General features: G+C 38.0%; 1 protein-coding gene across 9 annotated transcripts in view; it reads right to left on the bottom strand.

The window, feature by feature from the left end:
* Window positions 1–13,600, bottom strand: part of FOLT1 (folate transporter 1) — a 58,238-nt gene extending 44,638 nt beyond the window's left edge. For 8 of the 9 annotated variants that reach the window (XM_088858238.1, XM_088858239.1, XM_088858241.1 and 5 more), the window contains exons 1-3: window positions 13,314–13,600; window positions 13,148–13,224; window positions 7,937–8,013 (exon numbers count right to left, since the gene is read on the bottom strand). Coding sequence is in view for 4 of the 9 variants with exons in the window: in XM_006855825.4 (XP_006855887.1) it covers window positions 7,937–8,013; window positions 13,148–13,224; window positions 13,314–13,485 (326 nt within the window). In the remaining 5 variants the exon portion in view is untranslated. The remainder of the gene's footprint in view (window positions 1–7,936; window positions 8,014–13,147; window positions 13,225–13,313) is intronic. The other variant, XM_020674430.2, reaches the window with a different exon arrangement.
* Between the last annotated feature and the right edge of the window lie 257 nt (window positions 13,601–13,857).

Here is a 13,857-nt window from a genome sequence, read left to right as displayed (position 1 = left end):
ATCCTGAATATAACAAAAATAATTGAAAAATAAGAGGAAACGAAGATGTGAAAAATACATGGCCGGGCTAATTGGCCTAGCAAACCAAAGGCTTCGAGGCCTCGCTTGTATCAAGACCGCGGCTATGGTTTAAATCGTACGTCCTCCGTGTCTCTCTCGCCTAGACCAAATCTGCCAAGAATCAATAGATTTTGATTCTCCGGTGATCTATGGGCTTATATGATACTGCCTGCCAAAAATCAGGTAAAAATACGAGGTTTTGCTACTTTTACTTGATTTATTCCAAAAACTGTGAATCTGCAGGATTCTGGCAGACAGTATGGACTATGGTGGTCTATGGTCTAGGGGTTTACTGGGATTGTGTGGTCTTAAGGTTGTCTATGGTTTAAAAAACCATTGAATTTGCCAGTTTTTAAAATGGGGGGTCTACAATTCTCAAATCACAGATAAGATGGAGTCACATTACCCTGATTGTTGATGCACTGTGGTGACTCCCTTGGTGTGCCACATGCAAGCCCATAGACAGCACCACTTCCTCCACCTTGAATTTCATGGTTGCTCTTCCTCTATCGGTTTTTGTTGATTCTTGTTGCAAGTGTAACAGACTTTTCTTCTCCACATGATTGTCTTGGACGAGGTTTCCAAATGGCTCCCAATGTACCTGCCATGGAGGTCAACTTTTGCCATGAAATTGCAGCCCACGAAGGATACTTCTCTTCTTCTTTCGCGCTAATGATTACCATCTTTGAGTCTTCCACACTGTGCTTCCTCTTGCTGCAATTGCAGATGACGTTCTATTGATCTTGCAATGGCTTTGAAGATGTCAACTTGTGGTTTTCAAACATGCCAACTATAGACACATTGGAACTCCAATGTGCAACCCAAGGAATATTATCCCCCAAGTTCTCTACTACAGCCAACCATGGAGAATTCTCTTCTCCCTTCTTGGTAACCATATGAAACGCTTGGAAGATCAATCTACCCTCAGCATTCCCAGCCATCAAAGACTTATTACGCAAGTATCTCACATGCATCTCTTGATAGAGGTGGGTCAGTCCTTTATATAGACCTTCTTGAGTTGTATACTTGAATTTGAACTTATGCATTCAATAAGAGATCTGTGGGGTGAGAGAGGCCTATAACTCTTAGCGATCCACCCAAGAATTAGCCATCATGAATCAAGGACAAACGATCATATCTTTATCCCCACCTGCTTTATCCCACATTCTATCAAACTTCAAATGCACACAAGATTCCAATCTTTCCCAATTCTACTTGGATACAAGGTATCTTTTCAAATTTCCAGTCCTCCTTTTAAACGAGCAATTACATTTAAAAAGGAATTCAAGTCACCTTCTCAAAATTTTCAGGAATCTTGGAAAGTTTTTGGAACTATATTTGTATCAAGGAAAATAAAGAAAATGAAGGCCAATCTTGAAATCCATAACACATATTCTAACCTAAATCAAACCAGTTTCCAAAACTTCCACTAAGCTTCTAGATCAGCCGAGAATAAACTCCTATCAATTTGGATATTAAAACTAAGCGATTCGATAGTTCATTGCAAGCACCCGTTCAAAGTATAGGGCTCACGTTGAACTTTTAGAAAGCGTATCAAAACACATTCAATCACCGACCAACATGCTCAGCAAGCTGCATAAGATTTTGTGGACATTAGGGGCCACTTTTATGCTTCACCTAAAGCTCACAGCTAAGCTACATGTGGGTGAAATTTCAAAACTTGATCAAAGCTCATCCATTTTCAATAAAATTTTACCAGCATGTACAGCCACATCCACCAAGTCTCCGCTTACATGGACATCATTTAGGCCCAAATCAGAGGTTCACTGTGAGACCTCCTTATCCATAAAGTAAACTCACAGTGAACTCTGTAACACCCGTGAATCTTCATCCAAATTTTATGGATTTTTGTGAAAGCCATTAAATGCCTTCGTCAAGCATCCCTCCAAGTTTGCGATCATTTGGCCACCATATTGACCACTTTTGAGAAGTTCACAACAAGCCTCTATACGCATAGGGATGGCTGATGGCAAACTTTGGAAACCCAATATGTACTCTAAAACTTTATGATGTATGGAGACAAGACCTATCCATTTCAAGAGTATCCAAGGTCCTGCTCATTCAAAAGTCAATACCATGACCTATAACACCATTTCAGACTATATAGCCATTTCCTAATCTATTATTCTGTCAAGGATTTGTTACACCTAAACAGTGTTCCACTAGGATCTTAAGTGGCCACATGTGTGTCAACTATGTGGCTCACACAGCCACATGTGTCCACAAACTCATAGTTTCTAGATTTCTTCCATTTCCTCATACAACAATCTATCATTTCCAATTTAGTCCATGAAAAAACATTATTAATATCCTTCTTCCTTTTAATAAAACAAAAGCATATATTTAGGGTGACACTTTTGAGAAAATATAATTTTTCTATTCAAAAAGGCTATTTTAAGACATTGGCAATATCGCTGAAAGAGTGGGCATGCTGTCAGATAATATCCACTTATAAGTGGGCACTCCATGCTAGATGACCCTGCAATCACTCTTTACCCCTCAAACTAACGCATTAGATCTATCTCTTTGCAGGAAATCATGATTGGCCTATCCAAGGCATAGATGAATGACACAGTTTGCTTGTGGACTACTGGTGCACCCTAAAGAACAAATCATGTCCATCCCGGATACGTGCACCATCCCAATGCAGGTGTCCTCCCAACACATGCACAAAAAGGCCGATCCAAGGTCCCACAAACGTGGACATCACACATACATGCCATAAGGGTGGAGTATTCAGGCTTTTGCCCTTGCCTCCACAAGCCTCCAACACTAACACAGGAGACCTATATGGGGCCCACCAAGGTACAAAACTCACATGGTGCACGTGTTTCTCTCGTGCTACTAACCTACAATCGAGCTCTCTGTGGACCTCGACAAGGAATAACCAGAAACCCGCTTCCCCCAGTGCATCAGGCACAACGCCAATGTTAAGCCTAGCTTCCAGGTTTTTCGACTCAATTGAACTAAGGCATAGCTGCAAACCCAGATGAGAATCCGTCGAACTCATGCCAGGTGCTCTAATGGCCTCTTTCATCCATAGAGCCGCTCTAATGAGAACCAATAGGTCCCCATGAATGGATCTGCATTCCCACTAAAAAATGGGGTGTGCATCTTTATTACAAAAATAACATAAGAGTTCTACATGAGGAAACCAAGAGCTAAGGCCTTTAAAGTCCACAAAACCAACAAATGTTTAGGGGTGTGCATGTATGTATATGCATACATAAAATCATATGTATATGTATGTGTGATATATCTATCTATGTATGGGTGTGTGTGTATATATATATAGAGAGAGAGAGAGGGAGACCTAACATTCTTTTAGCATATTGAGTAGAGAGAGATTTGGCTTGAGAAAGGCAAATTATTAGGGTTTCAAATGGGAAAAGGAAAATTTTTTAAACTAAATTTGGAAAAACTTAAGAAAGTGGCGCAAATGATAGATAATTGACAGTTGGTTAGCAGTTTTGGAAAATGAAAAATAAAGGTGGTATTTTTTAAGCTTTGAATAACTATGGTGGCCAAACCGAGGCTTCCCCTATATTTAAAAGAAGCAATTAATTAAGAACGTAAGTAGAAACAACTGAATTGGAGCAATATCCAAGAAAAAAACAGCATGCTCATTCTCGTCCCTGAGCATGCAAGGACATAAAAGATAAAATGAAAACAAACAGCCATGTCTGGGCCTTTTAAAGATGCAACTAACTAAATGAATATCCACCTTCAAGCCAAGGAAATTTATTTTCAATATGCATACCAAGATGTCGTTCTAAGAAAACCAGCATATTGTCCTTTGAAGCCCTTCCTAAAAGGACAGAGATACTGAGATGCCTGGTTTGTAGGTAATTTTGGCCTTCAAAAGCTTTTGTTTATTCCTTTGCCAAGATATTAGTCATGTGAAAGTTTTTGCTAGTGGTCAATGGCATTCTCTTTCATGGCTCCCCATGTGTTTTGAGCATGTAAATTCTCCTCTCCTCATGTTACATATGAGTCATTTACCACATTCGGGATAGCTGCCATTAGGCTGAATGTAGTTACCATGATAAGCTGCAGGAATTGAGATGTCTACACTCAGAACTGGTACACTATGTCAGTTCATCAGTATCATGGTTGTCTTCTTCAACAACTTACCTCAAATCCGATTTGGCTCCTACCATGAGCCAATGGGTGGCAGGCATTGGTGACTCCATCACCATGAGTCTGAGATTGCATAAGCCTATGTATTCACTAGGGGAAGTGGGAGGGAGATCACTCCATTTGAAATGCTTGTTGCAAGCATATCAGGCATATGTCATCCTGAGCACTATGATAACCAGATGTCATTTTTGCAATTTTTTAGGATTTTAGATCTGGAAATTGTTCGAAAATAATGAACTATTGCTTTGAATCGGTGTGTAAGATGTGATGACCTAAAGGGAACTCCTCGCTATTTTTGGCTCACAAAGAGTTAGAAATGTGTAGTACGTTGGAATATGACTAGAGTAGCTAATAGTTCCACCTGCTCAGAGAGACAAGCGTTTATGTTCCTATGAGCCCACAGTATTGTTTCAACTAATCATCAAACACTTATTTAAATATTTTTGGCATTGTTCTCAGAAATGCCTGGTAAGAGTTAAAATTGATTACCATCTTTACAGAAAGTCTAAATCTGTTTAGTATTGTATTTTTCGCTATGGGAATTTTGATAACATCAAACCATCACCAATATGTCCCAATCTTGTAAATATATTTCTGGAAAAATGTTACTGATTTTAGATGAGCTTTATTAAAGGCCCCCGCTACTAAATCCTTTTGGTAGAACAATTTTAGACCATTGCGAGCAGCTTATCAATTTTCCAGCTGCTAATTTTTTTTTCTGTTAATAATATTCTCCTATAGAATAAACTTTGTGATTGTCTTGATAGCAAGAAAACCCTCATATGCTTCAGTCCATTCGTCATGAGGAAATTCTCTGATTCCCTTTCACCTCATAAACTTTCAGAAATATCTGAATCCTATCCTCCCCTCTCAACTAGTCTATATGTAGCTAACGATAGTGAATTGTGGGATAACACTTCAAAATATAGTGAACAAGAGAGTCAAAGAAGACAACTGAAGAAGGAAAAGTTTTATTTCTTTCTGGGATTCTTCCATTTCTTCCATCAAGTCAGGAGGCTCACGTTGTTCAATTGAATAAAAGCCTAGATTGACTATGTTGCTAAGCTTCATCAAGGAACACAACAAAAACCTCTTAAGGTCCATACACAGCAAAATCCCTTGAATAAAACAACAGTTGAAGGAGCATTGACTAGCTCAGAAGTTAAATAATTGTTTCCTCAAACCCTCTATGCAATTTAGGGTTTTGACCCAATCAAATCAGGACTATTTTTCTAGGAGTGGTTGTTGCCAGTTGCAGCCATAAATCATAAGGTTTCAGAGAAATCAAAGAAATCTGGACCACATTATTTAAATGGTTAGGGGGAGATTTGATCAACGAAATGTTAATCAAGTTTCCCAAGTAATTCTGTTACAATGCTGACTCCCAAATAATTCTGTTACAATGCTGATACAAGAAGTACCTAAAAAAAAAAAATTCCACAAGCATATATTTTTTGGTTCTCAGTGAATATGCAAGGGAAAATATCCCACAAGCTGTCAACATTTAAGGTTACAAAAAGGAAAATGAATGAGAAATCAATGATCAATATTTTTTTTTTGTCATAGGTGAGCCACAAGTTCTTGGTGAAGTATGTAACATGAAGCGATGTAACATGGAATCATGTCTATGACTTATGACTTGTGTTGACACACCAAGGAGAAGACACTCATGTCCAACACTTCGAGACTAGGACACTTCTTGTTAACCTTTCTTATTGAAATCTCATAATCTCACCATGAAATACTTTAGAGTCACCTAAAAGCCCTCCTCCCCTTGTATCTAAGCGATGCATTATCTAAGAGATGCATGGATGTGTTGTGTTTGAAAATCCAATTTCGGGATTGGCATTTCTAACACATCAAAGGCTGACTCACATATCCGTGTCTCTGTCACAGTTTGTAAGTTCGACTAATCATATGATCATGAGGCACAAAAAAGCAAGCATTTGTACCATCTTTTAGGGTGCCGCAATTCCTAGAAGGCTCTACTTCTGGATCGTCTATACAATGTTCTCAAGTTAAAGCATCTCTATGCATGGGTGTTTCCTGCAACTAAGTTCAAGAATACATGTGGATTTATATCGACCCCACCACTCATAAATAATACTGATAATAAAAATTGTAGGCAAGCGTCGTAGCCAAAAGAAATCCTTCTTTATACAGCCAATACTCAGAAAACTAGCCAAAAAACACTCATGACTGTAACAAATGCATGGAAAAAATATTGTAAAAATGAATAATAAAAAAAAACATTGTAACAAACGCATGAAAAAAGAAATAACCACTACGAGGCATACAAATACATATTAGTTGCATGTATTATTTATGTCTTTATTTAGACTAGATAAATGGTCTAAGAAGGGTGACGACCTTAAACTTTCCCTTAACCCGTCCCATGCCTGGGTAAAGGAGCTGGGTTGTGTGTTAGGTAGGCAGCCAACGTAAAACTTTGCCAAAACTTATCATAAATCCTGAACCTAAAATATCGCGCACTTTCGATATATTGGGTCGATAATACAAGAAATAGAGAGATTGAAGAAGATTTTGCACATAAAATTAGAGCTGGATGGGCGAAACGGAGATGTGCAACTGGAATTTTATGTGATCACCGCATACCAATGAAGCTGAAGGGGTTCTATAGGACAGCTGTGAGACTAGCTTTACTCTATGGGGCGGAATGTTGCACTGTCAAAAAACAATATACCTATAGAAAGAGTGTGGCGGAGAGAAGGATGTTGAGATGGTTGAGTGGCAAGACAATAAGGGATAAAATATGAAATGAATACATTTGGAAAAATTTAGGTGTGGCACCAATAGGTGATAAGATGAGAGAGAGTAGACTTAGGTGGGTTGGCCATGTGTGGCGCAGATCCAATATAGCACCAGTTAGGAGGTGCAAGTTAGTTCAAGTGAAAGGCTCTAAAAGGACAAGGGATAGGCTCAAAAGGACATGGTTGGAAGTAGTGAGAAAAGATATGAGAACTAAAGCCCTCACTGAGGTTCTAACCCTTAATAGAGCGGAATGGCGGACCAGGATTCATGTAGCCGACCCCAATTAGTTGGGAAAAGGCTTTGACAATGACGATGATGATTTAGACTAGATAAAAAGAAACAAAATAGTTAGGCATGCAAGGACGATTTGCATGCTAGTGTTGTCTATTATAGAGGGTGTCCTTCAATCACAAGCAACTCCATAGTTTCATTAGGTTAGATTGAACCTTGTACAACGTGAATGAGCAAATGATGATTAAAAATCATCAGTCTCGTAACCCACATCAAAGAATCGGTAATATGGTTCATCTTATTTTTACTCAAAAAAATAAAGGAATCAAATATGGATTACAACGAAAACCATATGTATCTTCCTTCAAATTCTAAGATTATCCACAACAAACCCAACTGGTTTGAGTGTTGTCTTCCCAATTACCTCCATTTTCATGCTACAGAGGCTAATTGTCAAGAACAAACTGAGACACTGCAGGAAAAAGAAGTCCTACAGTCCCAACGATTTGTTTGTTTTTTTATTTTATATAACAAGTGGGGGTGCACTATGAATGCATCCCAAGAAGTCACACATATAACAACATCACGACCAACATCACAAACAAAAATATAAAATAATAGCCTCATTATAACATAGTAGAATAGAACGAGTAAAGCTTCTAGCAATTGAATGACTTAATAAGGAGAAGAAAGGAACTAACAGCGCACTTACAAGAAGAAGTATAAACCCCAAGAAAGAGTTGAACCGATAACTGCTGGAGAAAAACCGGCATAGATTCCTCTCAAACCCTACAGGGCAATGCCACCCAGAATTATGCACTCAGAATACATCAACAACACAATTCATTGTTCCTAAACAAATTACAGGGATGTTCCTAGGACAAATGACAAACATGGAAGGAGTTGCATCCATGACACTTGGTTATGCAAAATACAATACAACTCAAGAAAGTAGATATACACATTAAGATTTGATGTATGGGTCTTAATATCTTGAAATAATATTTAGATTTTGGCAAGAGAAACTAGTACGCTCTTGTTGTATGAAAGAAACGTACAATGAAACAAATCATACGTATGAAAACTGTTAGTAAATTTCCATGGTCATATCTCAAACAATCAAATCCAATTTATAGTGAAAAACAAAAGAACAGGAATCATTTGGGATGAAAGAAAATAGGAGCGATCACAGCAAAGTGAATATACATGCAAATCCAACGTTTTCGCAAGCTACTGAATAGAGAGTAGTACAATGAAAAACCACTATGTAACTAATCTGATGGTGCCAAGTTGAAGTCAAGCGGATGAGAAAATGGAAACCATCAAGAACTATGCAAAAATATACAACCAATGGGGAATAAAATTAAAGAGAACACGATAAAAAATTAAGAGAGCATCCCTTCCCATTTAAGCCCCCAAAAAGATGGGTGGGATTTGAATAAGGCGACAAGCTTAAACAATCCTAGTAAGGCATGCCAAAATATGCTAAAAGATGTAGTTTTGGTTCTGCAGAACTTTGTGATGACCTAAAAATATTTTCTCCCTAATTGTGAAATTCAATGATGCAGATCAAGAAGATCTATAGCCACTAGAAAATCTTGAAAATGGACGGTCTAGATAATACTCTACAAGATGCACTATTTTAAAAACTTCAAATCAATTTTTTTTCATGTCCATTCATCTTGAGATCAAGATGATCAATTGGAGGGTTGTGCAGTGTCAACATAATCTGTTTTGGTGGCTTTTTGAGGTGCGCCTTCTATAGTTTGACACGTTACATAAACTTATAACTTTTTCCCAAATAGATTGGAGAGCGTAAAGTACCTTAAGAACCATTCCCTACTCCAAAATATTATGGCCCAAAAAAAAACTAAATGAATGTGAGGAAAACTCACAGAGTTTATTCAACTGAGCAAGGCTTCTTTACACACTCTGGCCAAAGTAACTCCACTTCAGCTGAAGAGTTCAAAGTAGGCAACAAAATTGGCCAGGACGTTTCACTGCTCTCACTTTATCTCTACAAAATATTGACCCTTCAGCTGGAGTGATGTGAATTTAAATATACATTCACATCCAGAAATCACACTTTCAACCGCTACATCACATTTAGGAAATGTATGCTTCAACTGCTACTCATGCTAGAGTGTTGCCTGTAAGTGACATGTTGTACCGTCACTGAGGTGTCGTGATAAGTGAGCAAGGGTTAGCTAGGGCATTCCAAGGAAGCGACGTGCCACAACAACACCCAGTTGTTGTGACAAGTAGGCAAGGGTTCCATGACATTTTGGACAAGCGCAAGAAGCTAGTCCAAGATAATGGGATTCGTCTAACCACATGTAATGTAGGAAGTCTAACAGGTAAAGTATGGAAGTGGTGGATAAATGAGCAAAAGAGAGTTAGCATAGCATGCTTACAGGGAACCAAGTGGAAAGGGGCAAAAGCTAAGGAAATTGATGGATATAAATTTTAGTATATAGGAAAAGATAATAAAGGAAATAGTGTAGGCATAACGGTAGACGGAGATTTAAAGGATACAATGGTAGATCCTAAGGGAGTAGGTGATAGGCTCCTATTGTTAAACTTGTGTTAGAGGACTAGATAATTAATATAACTAGTTCTTGTGCGCCATAAGTGGGACTCAAGCATACAATTAAAAGACAATTCTGAGAGGAAATGGATGGATGAGTCCAAGGAATACCAAATGGATAGAGGACATTTCTAGGAGGGGCCTTAAATGGTTCTATTGGAAAAGATAGTAGAGGATATGCAAGGGTACATGAACGATATAGATTTGGGAAGAGAAAAGAGATGGCTGATGCCATTATTGATTTACAATGGCTTACGAACTAGCAACAGTAAACACCCACTTTAAAAAATGAGATGAACATTTAATAACTTATAATAAAAGCCAGATAGGCTTCTTTCTAGTTAAAAAGGAAGATCAACCACCATGTAAAAACCATAAGGTTATCCCTAGAGAGAGTTTGATCACGCAACATAGGTTCATGAGAATAGGTATCCAAGAACTAGATGGTGGAATTTAAAAAGGGAGAAAAGACTTATTCAATAATCAATTGATAAAATAAGTAAAATAGAATTATGAGGATGGAGTTATATTATATGGAATAAGATGGCTGATTGTATTAAGAAAATGGCAAAACTAATATTTAGGGAATCCAGCGAGAAAAAAAATTCAGAAAAGGAAACTTTGTGGTGAAGTTTCAAAAGGCTATTAGTGAAAAAACGATCATGTTACAAAGCTTGGAATGAAATAAAAATGATCAAACCTTAGAAGAATATAGAAATGTCCAAAACAAATGCTAAAAAAATAGTAAGGCTAAGCTTAAGGCATATGATGATCTATATAATAAATTGGGGACAAGAGAAGGTGAAAAAGCCTTCAAACTAGCAAAAATGAAAAGGAGGAAATGTAGGGGTACAGATCATGTTAAATATGTTATCAGTGAGGATCAAAGGGTTTTGATGAAGGATGACGAGGTCAATGAAAGGCCAAGAATTTATTTTTCAAAATTGCTAATGACCACTATAGGAGCAAAGGGTTTTGATGAAGGATGACAAGGCCAATGAAAGGTCAAGAATTTATTTTCCAAAATTGCTAATGACCACTATAGGAGCACAGTGTTAGGTCAAACCATTGACATAAATGAGGCACTAAGGTGAAAGGTCATAGATACATTCTTAGGATTAGGAAAGGCTTTACGTCAGATAGCATCCCAATAGAGGTTCGGAAGTGCATAGGAGAGATTGGTATATTTTGGTTGACTAAACTGTCTCAACAAGATTTTGAGAACAAAGAAAATGTTAGACGAATGGAGAAAATGTAGTGTGATACATATTACCAAAACAAATGAGACGCACAGAATTGTACAAACTATCATAGGTTAAACTTATGAGCTCCACTATGAAGTTGTGAGGGAGAGTGATTGAGCAACGGCTAAGACATTAAATGACTGTATTAAAATTCAATTCGGTTTTATGCCAGGGAGTTCAACAGTTGTGGCAATTTCCCAATTAGACAATTGATTGAGAAGTTTAGGGAGAAAAGAAAAAGAGAATCCACATGGTCTTTATTGATTTAGTGAAATCATACAATATGGTACCAAGAGAGTTATTTGATGGGTGTTGGAAAAGAAATGAGCCTTTAGAGGATATACTGACATGGTGAGAGATATGTACGAGGGAGCACTAAATAGTATGAGGACAACTTGTGGAGAGACAAGTGTGTTTTTAGTGATATTAAGCCTATATCAAGGTACAGCACTAAGCCAATATCTCTTTATTGTTTTGTGAATGAATAACTAGGCATCTACAAGATGAGGAACCATTGCGCATTTTTTTGCGGGTGACATATTCTTGATTGATGAGACTAGAGATGGCATCAATGGAAAGTTAGTACTTTGGAGGGATGCTCTAGAATCGGAAAGTTTTAAATTATCTAGACTAAGAATATATGAAATGCAAGTTTAGCAATAATAGGAGAAGAAATGAGGAAGTAGTTAATATTGATGGCCAAGAAGTACTTAGAAGAAATTATTTTCGATATTTTGGATTGATAATCTATGAGAATGGCGAGATTACAGAAGATGTGCATAGAATTAGAGTTGGGTAGACGAAGTAGATATGCGCTTCTGAAGTTCCATGGATCATCACATATACCAATGAAACCGAATGGGAAGTTCTATATGACGGCTGTAAGACCAGTCATGCTTTATGGAACGGAACATTGGATGATTAAAAAACCAACATATCTATATAATGGGTGTAGCTGAGATGAGAATGTTGAGATGGATGAGTAACAACACAAGAAAGGACAAAATTTGGAATGAATACATCCGAGGGAGCTTAAGGGTAGCTCCAATAGGCGATAAGATGAGAAAAAATAGACTTAGGTGGGCTAGTTATGTGCAATGTCGATCTAAACCAACATTGGTTAAGAGGGGCGATTTGGTTAAAGTGAAAGGCTCTAAAAGGGTAGGGGAAGGCCTAAAAAGATATGGGTGGAAGTAGTGAGAAAAGATATGTGACTTATGGTCTAACTAAGGGGACGGCCCTTGATAGAGCGAAACAAAGAAATAGGAATCCTGTAGCTGAACCCAAATAGTTTGGATAGGTCTCGGTTGATGATAATGATGAGGATGCTTCCACACTCGGTAGAGAGTGAAAGTCACAAAGAGAGGGGAAAGAATGTGTTAGGGAAGGATACTGGCTATGCAAGATTCGAGTAGGTCATAAAATGAAGTGGTGCAACTTCACAGTATAAACTACAAGCCAATTGTGTATGGATCCAAGCAATAAATTAGGTATAAGCCACATAACACTTATAAGCATCAGCACTCTCATTAAATTAGACATTTGAAAACCATCATCCATCACTTTGCCAGAATTCATGAAACCCATCTCATTCCACTACTTTGTCTATGAGAAAGGAGGAGCTCAAATTACTCGCATTTTAATGGATTCTTCTAACAAGGACCCTAGCAAATTATTAAAAAATAGGAATTCCGCAAGGAAATAACTTCACAGTGAGGGGAAAAGGCTCAAAACCCTGAGAAGGAAACCTATCAAATCCAATAAGCACAAAGGGAAATGGCCTATATAATCTAAGTATTGTTATAAACAATTCAATCAGCAAAGAGTCAGATACAGTGATAAATTTTCTATTTGTATGCCATCAAATTATAAATAGGAGAACCTCATATAGGAGTGTGAACGCACTTTTAAGGGACTGCTACGTTAGGAATTATGTCATAAACGTTCACCAGAAAACACAAGTGCGATACATCAGGAAATCTGCCATCTAAGTTCAAAAAAACTGGCTCCATAAACTCAGAAAGAATGTCGGAAAGACATCAAGGAAACAGAAATCCACCACTTCACACCACACACAAAAAAACTAACCAACCTCTGAGCGTGCTATAGTAAAGAGTGCATGTGCAGTGTTCTTGTAAGAAGGCACCGTTGAGCAGCGTCCATCGTTAACTGCATCATGAGAGAGAGAGAGTGGTAGGAAGAATGAGAAATGGGAGGAACTAGAAGAATTAGAAAGAAGGAAGGGGAGAAATGATTACCTTGAAACCTGGTGCGGACAACATCAAGAGGATGGAGGGCAGCAACAGTGGCAAATCCAGCAATGGCCCCTGCCGTCGCATTCTCCCACCCCCACGCTGATTGCCCTGCCTTGTCCTCGTCCTCCTCCTCCTCCTCCTCCTTCCTACTCCCCTTTCTCTCCACCGCCACCATCTCGCTCTGTTGTATCGTTTGCCTCGGAGCTAAAATATATCAAACGCAGAGGAGGAAGAGTCCGGGTGTGAGAGGGAAACGGCCATTCTTGCGTACAGTCCAGAATCCCTGCGACTCTCAAATTGGAAATGGGCAAAGTCCGGAAATGAATACGATGACACCATTTACTTCTGATACATGGAGGTCGCGATTATCATTAACCCTTAAAGATTTGAAATCTGGATCCAAAATAAAATTTCTTTCACATATTTTCAATCTTTTGGATATCACATCTGTTAGCTAAAAATGATGATGACATCTTTCTACCAAATAAATAAATAGTCTATAATATCATATACCAAAAGTTTATATTAGGAGTAAATTTTATAGCAT

Source organism: Amborella trichopoda, chromosome 2 (genome assembly GCF_054954075.1).
Source record: "Amborella trichopoda isolate Santa Cruz 75 chromosome 2, AtrichopodaSantaCruz75HAP2 v2.0, whole genome shotgun sequence".
Taxonomy (NCBI): domain Eukaryota; kingdom Viridiplantae; phylum Streptophyta; class Magnoliopsida; order Amborellales; family Amborellaceae; genus Amborella; species Amborella trichopoda.
The sequence above is the reverse complement of the archived record's forward strand: the minus strand, read 5'-3'. Positions and strand labels throughout refer to the sequence as shown.